We start from the raw sequence: 12,370 nt of genomic DNA on the forward strand, positions 1-12,370 counted from the left end.
CAAAGTCAACCACAGTTTACTTTAAAATATTAACTTTTATGGGATTACAGTCACATAGGTAAGTTAAAACGAGGCCATATATCATGTCCCGAAATACCTTTTTGGGATACTAAAAGAGAGAGAGCTCCAAATCAGAGGTGCCCTGGACAAACAGGGACGGATGGTCGCGAAGTTAAAAAAACAAAACAAATTAGCATGCAAAGGTTTTATGGTGAAGCTACCTATTACAGACGAAAATATTCATCACCAGCGAGGGTACCCAACTAATGAAACATAAGGAAAGAATATCTAACTAGTTATATTGATCACTAAGTTGACGTTATCTCTTAATACATAGCTTACCCTGATCGTAAGTTATTTTTATTCCTATAACATAATAGCAATGGGTACTTATTACTAATGGAGCAATTCCCCCTTCCCCTTATTTTCATTCAACCATACAGGCATTATTAGTAATTTTCTACACGAACAAATGTAGACACCTATCTTTCATGTATACACATAAATACTTAAGTAAACTGAAAGTTACAAATGGAAGCGAGCGAAACCATATAAAATGACTTTAATCAATTTATTTTGTAGATTAAAAGGAAACAATTCCATGCTTTCAGTGATAAAAAAATAACAGTATACACGAAATAGTTTTACATAGAGCTCATCACGATACATTCAGACTTGTAATAAATTGCATGTTTTACAAATACTACTTCATTTATATTTCGCCTACACTCTCACCAAGTTTACATACTTTACGTTTCTTAGTACAAACATTAACATGCAATTTTCTGATATATTAAAACTATACCATTGTTCCAAAACATTCAGTTAATTTTTTTATTCACCTTGCATTACAACGAATTACCAGGTTTGTTCCAGTGTCTTCGCACAAAAATGGCTTTGTGAGCATTGCCACCTGATTTTAACAGATAGAGTAACAGCACTCTCCGCCAATTGTTGGGCTACTATTGTGTGACTAAACATTGGGATTTGACCGTCACCATTATAGCATACCCACGACACTAAAGTGTGGGCACAAAAGGAGGCGAACCTTGAACTTCAAGATTCACAGTCCAATAATGATAACCTCTGGGCCACGGTCGACTCGTTTATAAAGTGCTTTTGAGTGCAGTGTTATGTGCGTTTGTGTTTATATTTATACGTCTATATAACTATGTATAAATGCATAGATCTTACACTACTAAACTGTCATTAACACTACACGAATGTAACACACGAGTTATATACACTAAGATATTTACTCAGCTGCTATGTTTCAACACCATTACAAACAACTGGATATACTCATGCATCTTTAACTAAGCCAAACTCACGCATTTCAAGTAGTGTTCATTATGATGGATATGATTACCTACATCATGCACAGTAACTGTGGAAATTGTTTTTCTGCAACTGATGAAGATTAATTTAAAAACTGGTTCTGTCTTAAAACAGATCTTTGGCATATTTCATATACAGTCACATGCATGGCTAAGTAAAATATTCAGTAACTATACTGCATTCTAATAAAAAAAAAAAAAGAGTCATTATATGATAACAAGAGTCGTGGGTTCATTGACTATTTCTGAACTTAAATTACCGACATTATCAAACCACAATTTAAAATATCCCAATCAACTTAAAACTTTATATATAAAATGAAAGGACAACATCATTATAAGAACAAAATATTAACGTCCACAAATCCTTATTTTAGTTCATAGGAAGACTCTGTTTCCCACAGAAAACAAACAAAATAAAAACAATTAGTTATCGCATTAAGTCTATTTATCCCTATTTGTAATAAATACAGAGGGTTCAGTATGTTAATCAGAAAGTCACATAAGAACTACAGCCAATATCAAACATCAGTGAAATGACAGGTATGAGAACTACATGTATACTTCAACAATGCTTACATTGATAGGTTGTGTGATGTCACTCAAAACTGATCGCTTTTGGGGAGGGTGTATGAGAGTTCTTTCCAACGCAAGATATTCATACACTCACTCATATCATAAAGATGTATTCAGATTTAAAATTTATCAGAGGGGGATGCTCCTCGTACTTAATAGTGAATATGGATAAATCCACGACACCACGACCACCCAAGAAAGAGACCTGCAACAGGTTGTACCCCAGGAAGAAAAGTACGGCGTTTTGTAAAAGGTAAAATGAATCCACGAACACAAAGGCCAAGAACAAAAGTTCGTGTGGCCTAGGAAACAAACAGTAAGCAACATATACTCTTCAAAACAAGAAACGCAAAAGGGATATTTTTTATTTCAAAGAGAAATATATGTAATAACGTTACAAGCTCAGAGTATGTGATGTTATACGTGTTAACGCACTGATTGTCAGACCAAAATGACAATAAAAGTTGTGCACTTTGAAAACGGAGGAAAACATCGGATTTTTCGCCAAAACGCATTCTTGTCCAATAAATTTGTTTGAGAGATCTGCATGTTCTGCAAGTGCAATATGTGCAAAATCCCTATAAAAGTGACGGGTTCTTGGTTTCCATAGCTCAGTGTTAAGCCACCGACACGCAATACAGTTACGCCAAGACTGACTGAAGCACAACGCAACAACGCCATTGGTCGATTGGAAGCAGGAGAATCTCGATCAGATGTTGCCAGAGCTGTGAATGTCCACCCAAGCACCATCACAAGGCTATGGAATCGTCACCAACAACATGGTTCAACTCGTGACCGTCCACGATCTGGCAGACCTCGTGTGATTACGCCCGCACTAGATCGCTACATCCGGTTACGTCACCTTCGGGATAGGACCACCACTGCGACGTCTACTGCCTCAACCACACCAGGGCTGCGTAGGATTTCCGATCAGACCGTACGTAACCGTCTACGAGATGCAGGAATCCGACCTCGACGTCCAGTCAGAGGCGTCAACCTCACCCAGCAACATCGTCAAGCACGGCTGCAGTGGACTCGGGCACATCGGGTATGGCCTCATCGACGATGGAGGCATGTTTGGTTCAGCGATGAATCACGTTTTATGCTTCGTAGGCACGATGGAAGGACCCGTGTTTACCGTCGCCGGGGTGAACGTTTTGCAGCAAACTGTGTGCAGGAAGTTGACAGATTTGGTGGTGGCACCGTCATGATGAGGACTGCCATCGCCTACAATGCCAGAACAGACCTTTTGCACATTCGAGGAATCTTACGGCTCAACGATACGTCGACAAGATTCTTAGGCCCCATGTGCAACCCATCATGGTGAACGTTAACGACGTTTTTCAACATGACAACACCCGTCCTCACACAGCCCGACTCACCAGTCTTCTTGAGACACTACAACATCAACGTTCTTCCCTGGCCCTCCAGATCACCAGATTTAAACCCCATCGAACATCTTTGGGACGAGTTGGACCGACATATGCGACGGCGACAACCTCAACTGCAGACTCTACCTCAGCTTGCAGGAGCTTTGCAGGCTGAGTGGACAGCCATTCCACAGGATGTGATTCGTCATTTCATCGCTTCCATGGGCAGGAGATGCCAAGCAGTTATTGATGCTCACGGGGGCATACTCGTTATTGACGTTGAGTGACGTTAAACTTCAACTAGTGAGCGTGGACTTCGCCTTTGCAGACTTTGGATGTTCAGCAATGAATGTGCAAAGTTACACACATGTCATATAGAACTACCCGGAATAAACTTGTTAACAATTTGTCTAAAAAATTTTGCCTTTTGCGTTTCTTTTTTTGAAGAGTATAGTTAAGAATGATCTTTGTCCTAAAACGAGGCCAACAGAGCATGGATTCATCAGGATAAAGCATTCAGTCAGACTTCTCGTTCAACCGTCGCATACTTCAAGCAACTAGAGAATGAAACAGGTATTCACACTATTCCATACCAAGACGTACTGGGCAAGTCGCCGAAAGCAGCATCTATGTATTCCTGTGGGATCATATTGTTGAAACGGGCTCTAGGAAACTGTCGTCTTGAAAACTAAACTAGATGAATTGTGAAAAGCTGGCAAGGTGGTATGGCGAGTTTTAGATATGACAATCTCATGATGAAGCATTTTGCAATGGAACCTACGCTGCAAGACTATTGTCAAGATGAACGGTTTTCAGACAAAGCACGACCGGACGCGATGAAATGGACTAGGGACATGGTGCAGCTCCAATATCACATTAATATTACAAACTCAAACTACGTATACGTTTACAGACTGAATGAACAATACTCAATTGTATTTGGCCTATCATGTAAGATAATAAAGGTTAATATTAAATAAACATTGAATTTCCGTATACATTATGTATTAATATAGAAGTTTTATAATGTACCCTCTACCTGAATATAACACATCCGTGAATGACAGAAATGACTCACGCAGCTTCAGTCTTCAATGACATTCTACACTCAGTTAAGACAGATACTGAAACAAAAGAAACAGTAATTCTTCTTCCTTGTTGGTCCACATCTTGACAGTGCATACATACTTAGCTAGTAGTTAATGAGCACAACAAATATAGTGAACTAGCAGATACCCACTAAACATTTGAGGTCAAATTAATATCTTTATTTCAATAGTACTTTTTCAAATACAGGATTTCCAGAATAATACAGAAGAATTTTAATCGGAGACAAAATCCTACATGCCCACTTGCCTTACGCCTAACTTTTATTAAATACGGCCTATATTCAATGAATGATAAATTAAAACTAACTTTTGAACTTTTATTTTTGCACTGTTGTACAAAATGTCTACTATTGTATGGTTACATCACTATTTTGTTTACATTCACTGAAATGAAGTGCTCGCGCATGCAAATATAAATAGTAAAGTGTGCTCGCATTTGCAGAATAGGGAAAAACCGAGTATATTTGTTATTGATTCACTTTACAGTTCCCCAACTTTCACGACTTATTTAGACTATCTCAGTGTAGAAAAAAAAGAGTGAAATAACCATTAGTTACAGACTCTATCAAACCAAATTTTGGCAAGCTGGAGTTCGTTTGTATATGAAAATAAAAAGGCCAATGGGAACGAATAATTTGTATATTCAGTTTCTTCGACCCCCTTTTTTTTAGCCACATTTTTGTCTTCCTTGTTTTAAACATTCAGTAATCCAAAGTATACAGAAGTTAACGTTTCGAATATTCTTGCAAAGCTAGTCAAGGACTATCTGTGCTAACCGTTCCTTATTTTGAACTGATGCTATACAGGGAAGATAAGTCAACAGCATCCACCGCCAGTTACTGGGTTATTTTAATCGAAAAGGCTTTTGCTATCACTCTTATAACACATAACAACCTAAAAGTGCGGAGCGTTTTTTTTTTTTTTTCAACGAGAATATTGTATCCGAGGCTATGTTCACCCAGAAGTGGACGAAATTGGAAAGTATTCATGAGATAAGTATATAAACAGGCAGGTTAACAACTGCAGCTTGACAGATATACATGGTATGGTTTCTTATATCTATTACATAACATAAATTCACAGAACTGTTTTGTATAATGCAATGAAAGTTAATTTAATTATTCAAGCAGACAAACCACTCACACACTTACGTCAATACTATTGAACTTTGTACCTCAGGGTTATAATTTTAGAACTACAATAACAAATATATAACAAATTATAAATTCAAAGTTATGTGTATTTAAATATTGTTTTCTGCTGTAATTCCACGCGTTTACACTTTTAGGGATATGTCAGGCTGGAAACGGACAAAATTACAAAATTGTAGATTTCTGTGGATTTCAGCTGATTCCCAGAGATTCGTTATATTGATCTTTCTGTTTCCCCCCCCCCCTACCTTTGCACTGTTCCTACTAGTGGTGTATTTGAAAGATCTATTCTAAGCGATCTATGTTGCCTTATACAAGTGTATGTGTTCAGCCACACTTGTCCGGTGTGCTTCGACTCAATTTGGAACTTTGTTCAGCTCCTAACCCTGGAGCTTGACGAGGTCCCTAATTTCTTTAGTATGGAGTCGTCTGATATGCCTGCAGTAAGTAGGAAGCGACTGCTGCCATAGTTTTATCAGAAAATTTTACAGGAGAGATGGAAAGCACTGAGTTACAGAAACCACACCATTTAGAATTAGTACGTTACTCCGTGATATCACATTAGCAATGTGCTGTGACTGCGTGATAGTCACGTGCCAGTCTGACAGAATTGCACTAAGTAATGTTTCAGATTCCGAAAAAAATACTTTATTAGAGTAACAACATTGCTTACAGGTATACTGCCTTGTTAGTTCTTACATTCACATAGCAAGTTTTCTATACTGACTCATCGTGTGGCAAGGATAATGCATCTTTCTAATGCATTTTCTTACTTAATCTTTGTGTCAAAAAGACTGATATTATTCTAACCCTGAACAGCAGCTTTTGCTCTAGGGCTCATCCTAGTCAACAGTGTCACTTAACAACATTCACTGAGTGTTAATTGCAGTATTACATCTTCATAACAGCTCACCTTCTTTGAGCACTGAGTGTATCACCACTTCTGGACAAATAAATATCTTTTAGTTTATTTTTTCAACTGCAGAAATATACGTGATAAATTACTTTTGGGGAAAAACATTAACGATAAATATCCGGATTTTTGAAAGTAAGAATAGGAATATTCCATTTCAAAATAAGAAGACGTGGAAGCATCGATCCTACTTTAAACCAACCTGTCATAACTTTCAGTTATTTGAGGATTGATGCAACTTGGAAGTGTGATTACGTTAACGTACTTTTTTGTAACATTTATCATATATTAATTTAACTTACACAGTCAAGTGTAGAAAGAATTACTCTTTATTAGCTCTTGTGATGATTGATTTCGCTTACCTGATCGTTTCACTTATCTTCTTACCTGCTAACCGAATCTTATCGTGTCCTACCCCCCCAACAGTTACTATGGTGGTTATTTACTTTAGCATTAAATTAAAATACATGGTGTGAGACACAAGTATTCTAGTAAGAAGAAAATTTATACGTATACACGTATTAACGTTATAATTGTACTTAAAAAACAACAACACACACACAAAGAACAGGTGCTTCCATGAGAAACAGTAGTTTTCTTTAGACAATCCTGTTTTCCAAAATGCATCACTTTACACATACACGAGTTTGTTTCCTAAAGCCGTTCGTACAGTATATGTTGGCCATGATTCCACCTACCAGGTGTGTCTGAAGGTTTACGTTACAACCTACTTGATAAGACGTCAAGCATATAATGAACATTTGCAACACATTTGACAAACACGGTAAAAACAGAGATAACTAAACGAAAACTTCAGTTGCAGAATTAAATTTGAAACATTTGTTCGATAAATTCCAATACAATCAAACTTTGAATAAACGAATGACTTAAACAATGAACAAAACAGTGTTTTAAAATATATTCAACCATAGAGCACTAACTATTTAAAAATAATGATTGTTAATTGAAAACTATTAGGTAATGACAACTATAATATTTAACATTTTGTGCAGTTATATATATACAGTAGCAATCTGAGTAAACGCGTTCCTAATTTTAGACTCTTGGACTAGGAAGGATGGCTGGCAGTTCACATCACCCACCGCCAACTCTTTGTCTGACCGCCCAGTGACAGTTGACCGTCTTTCTCATAGCTTACTCACAGTCCCAAATTGCGAAGCGCATTTTTGCAGCATCGACTCGCCAATAATTAAGAACAACTGGTTTGTTTGTTTGTTTTACAGCAAAATCATATCGGACTATCTGCATTATCTATTGTGGGGAATCGAAACGCGAATTTAACGTTGTAAGTGCCTGGAACTTACCATTGTCCCACCGGGAAAAAAGAACGGCATTCTGCCTACTAGTTTCAATGTACATTTAAAATCAATTTAAACATGTTCACTAATACAGTTATCAGACAGTTTCACCGATGTATGTAAGACTGAATGACGTAATTATATACACACACAAGTGTGTCGCAGCTTCCCGAATTATTTGTTTTGAATTTCGCACAAAGCTACAAGAGGGTTTTATGCGTTACTCGTTCTTAATTTAGAATTGAAAGACTATTTTTTTACCATCACTTTATAGCGCCCCCACGGCTGAAAGAGCGAGCATGTTTGGTGGGATAGGGATTCAAACCCGCGACCCTCAGTTAGTGAGTCAAGCGCCCTAACCACATGGCTATACCGGGCCCCTAAAAAATTAACTAATAAGCAGCCAAAACGTTATCAAAGTTTTTTCTCTTATTTCAGTTAAAAACATTGTTCAACTAGAAAAAACATAACTATTTTTTTTTATAATTTTAAAGCATAACGGCGTACACAACAATAATTACATACAATAAAACTAAGTGGAACGTAAGCCTGAACACACATCTAAAACAAATGAAAACGATATATCATAAGAAATCTGAACAAACTTCTAGCCACACACACAAGTTATATGAGGATGAAATCCTGATCACGCTAATCTACACTGCTATTTTATTTTTTATGATTGCCACAAACAAGTATTTCAATAAGAAAGTTGGTATTTCAAAACTTTCGCACATTATTACTTTTATTTTGTTCATAACTAAATACTTTTTGTTGTTGTCATTATCCACAAGTTAGCAAAGTTTCTGGTAGGTGCAGAACCTATTAAATGAATGGATGGAATTGCGATTACTTTAAGGTCTGAACTATAATTGTTGGGGGACAAAATAAATAATTGTTAAATTAATTACAACATGTCTGATGGCAAGCTTGTTAACACTGGTGCATTAGTTATTGTAATCATACCAAGCTTCTAGAATACTTCTTACGTTGAGCGTATTATTCCATAAATGCAAATAAACACATATTAATAAGTTAGAGTTAACTGATGGTTGATGAAAGGTATCTTAAAAACGAAGAACCTTTTTGTGCCCAGATCATTTCAGCAGTATAGTATAGCAAGCTTCGGGAGCATCAACATTTCAGCACAGAGAACACGTTAAGGGCAAATATACGGGGTTTACAATAGCTACAAAATACACAATTATGTTCGAGATTTATGCGAATGTCATAGGAATACTTCAGCAACTGAAAATTTAATTTACAAAAAACAAACAAACAATGTTTTCACCACCTGCTCCTGTCGACACGGACCTGTATATCCGGTAGTGTAGGCATGTCTACATTTGTCTTTACATGGATTAAACCCCGTGACAACAATAATTCGCTGTCGTCTATGAGGATAATGACATGACTGAAGAGTCGCGCACGTATGAATGTTTATTTTGTGATAACACTTACCTGGTAATGTAATCCGTAAGATGTTCTATTATTGCAGCTGACGCCCATGGTGTTTGGCGCCACGTCGTTGCCCACTTGGTAGAAATTTAGCTGCGCAGTATCAGTGGAGGCCACGTTGTCGAAAGGATACATCGTGAGTGGACATGTGGACGTAGTGACGCACTGAAAATTGATGTGAAAAACAAAGTAATACCCCAAGCACGAAGGAGATGGTCCACCGAGAAGGCAGGACGCCCTGGTTCTTAACACGGGTCGTACCAATTGTTTTTCAGGGGAGCCGAAGTGTTCAATAACCCAGCCTGAAAATGTGCGCCGAATAAGCCTTGTTCTATTCGTAACGCTCTCGCTGTCTGTAAAATACACAACTGATTGCGTTTTCTCCTTGTCTTTAAATAACTAGCTATACGTGACGTGTTCGAATCCTTCCAAGTTAAGTACTGCAGAAAGAGTCTTACAATCATTATATTAACGTGGAGTGTTATTAGTATAGCTTTTATAGTTCTCAAAAAAAAAAAAAAGAAGAAAAAGTTCACGGCACGTCAGCTTTTGTCTTTGTTTGGCACTAAAGCTTTTGGTACACTTAATTTTACTATAAAACCTGCGAGTACCCAATGTCAGAATTAATGTTTATGTAACAACAACAGGTCAAATACCATACGATAACAGTTCTGCAAATTAAAAGCCGCTACTTACTTACACATAAACAGGCCAAACACCGTAAGGCAAAGTTTATCAGGTGGATTTGCCATACGACCCTGTGTCTAGGTTTTTGTCGTGGTGACCTCCCATTACCTCTTAAAAAAAAAGTTTCTTGGCGCAGTTCGTTATAGTTCATAACAAAGGTGAGATGAGGACTAAAGAAACTGAGTCAGCGTACCCAGGTCGTGACCTATCTGGAAACCCACTCGCGACCTCCTTAGGAGTTCACGACCCATCGTTTGAAGGAAACACTTATATGTTAACCACATAAATTTAAAGCTCCTGCACAAAAGCTTCGGGAAAGTTTGACATTTCAGAAGAGATTATTAATAAATTTGCATTAGGCCTACACTAATATTTATACTAGTATTCATTCATACAAGTAATTTATTGGGAAAATAGATAAACTAGAACCATACAAATACACCCATTTGTAGGAAGCATTTGTTAACTGCCCGATGCAATAACAATAATACTAGGCGAGAATGAGATTCTTGAACAAAACGTAAGGGTGTGTTTCTTATAGCAAAGCCATATCAGGCTATCTGCTGAGCCCACCGAGGGGAATCGAACCCCTGATTTTAGCGTTGTAAATCCGGAGACATACTGGTGTACTAGCAGGAGGCTACAAAAACGTAAGAGGTCGTGGTTTTATTTTGTTATTAAGCGTAAAGGTACACAATGGACTATCTGTGCTTTGCCTACCACGAGTATCAAAACCCGATATTTAGCGTTATTATCTCACAGATTTACCGCTAGGCCACCGGAGAGGGAGATGTTTTTTTTTAGAACAAAGCTGCATACTAGGCTAGGTGGCTACTTCCAACAGTAGGGAACTGAACCACATGTGTGAACCCTTAAACTTACCGCTGACCAACCGGCAGACGTGGATGAGACAATAGAAGAAATATACCTCGGCACATACCCAACTTACAGCAGATTTTAACTATACGAGGCAAGATGTTCATTCCAAAGATAATTAAAAATTAAACGATGAAAAGTTGCTTTTTGAGATCTGTCGAATATGAAGAATGAAATTCATTACATGGTGATACGCACAAATACTAAAGATGACGTAGTGTTAAAGTTATAATCAAACAGTGCGATGCGCCAACTCTACTTCTTACACCATCAAGTGATGACTGTGACCTCCACAATAATGGTTTTATTCGAAAATAAGAAAAGCAATTGATATGTAACATTCGATATCTGCTCCACATTATATAAAAAAAACAAATGAACCAAATGGTATTCGAGGTTCTGTGGTTTATACCCTGTTACTGACAAGAAAAATCAATTGCGCTCACAATTTGAGAGTTTGGGAGAATTATAGGAGTAATGGTTAATCAGTCTAACCCACGAATTGAAGGTGGGTGGTGTTGACTTTCTACTGTCACTCTAATCTGTCATTTCAAAATAAATGACGGCTAGCGCACACAGCCCTTGTATAGCTTTGACCGAAGTTCAACTAACAACAGTACAAAACCTTTTAAGTTTAACATCGACATTAAAGGGTTAGGTAGGGCTAACACATGAAACCAATACAATTAGAGATACTATGAGGTAAAAAGGCAAATACTTTGGAGGAATTGTTTCAAATTATAAATATTCACGATTTTTTCAACCTATATCTCTAGCCTAATATGATATTACCAGGTAATAATTGGAGAAAAACGTAAGTCCTGTGTTTCAGAAGCTTAAATGAAATGAAAGTTTTAAATGTTTGTGCAGAACTACACAGTCTATATGCATTAGCTAGCCCTAATTTTGAACTGACAAAAAAAAGGGAAGGAGAGGCAACTGGTTAACAACACCCATGCAAACTATAATATAACAGAAATAATTAATTACTGCTTCTATAATGCACTCATAGCTCCTAAGTGGAGCACAGTTTGGGGGGCAATGGGGTACGAATCATGGACATGGATTCACAGTAAATAGTGTGTCACTTGTAATAAAACAGAATTAGTGATTTCAAAAGGATTACACAAAATAAGTTGTGGAATGATTCCATATTCTTGATGAATAACTTATTTATATGGACAATAAAACTTTGCCATTTTAAATTAATTTTTGTTTGTTTTTAACTAAACACAAAGCAACACAATGGACTATATGTGTCTTCCCACCAAGGGTATCAAAACCTGGTTTCTAGGGTTGTAAGTCTGCAGACATGCTGCTGTTACTATGAGAAGCTTGTATTGTGAAATAGTCATTGTGGGTTGAATAAAATATAGGTAACCAAATTCTTTTTCTAAAAACTTTTATCCTAAAACTGAAAGATACTTATTAAAATGGATGCCACAAAAGTATAACTAATCAGAGGAACAAGATCTATATGAATATATTAAAACCTGCATTCAAAGTTGAAAAGTGTTGAGTTTAACACACAGAACATCAAATGTTATGTGCAACAAGACTGTGCATGCCAAGTC

The 12,370-nt window shown here is 37.1% G+C and overlaps 1 protein-coding gene across 13 annotated transcripts in view; it reads right to left on the bottom strand.

The window, feature by feature from the left end:
• Positions 1–12,370, bottom strand: part of LOC143232672 (transcription factor 12-like) — a 100,891-nt gene that overhangs the window by 57,432 nt on the left and 31,089 nt on the right. Inside the window, exon 1 of one of the 13 annotated variants that reach the window (XM_076468385.1) lies at positions 9,237–9,631. The exons of the other annotated variants lie outside the window; for them this stretch is intronic. Within the exon in view, the coding sequence (XP_076324500.1) occupies positions 9,237–9,368 (132 nt within the window). The 5' untranslated portion in view covers positions 9,369–9,631. Of the gene's footprint in view, positions 1–9,236; positions 9,632–12,370 lie in introns of those variants that run through there. 13 annotated transcript variants of the gene reach the window in all.

This window comes from Tachypleus tridentatus, chromosome 11 (genome assembly GCF_004210375.1).
Source record: "Tachypleus tridentatus isolate NWPU-2018 chromosome 11, ASM421037v1, whole genome shotgun sequence".
NCBI classification, from domain to species: Eukaryota; Metazoa; Arthropoda; class Merostomata; order Xiphosura; family Limulidae; genus Tachypleus; species Tachypleus tridentatus.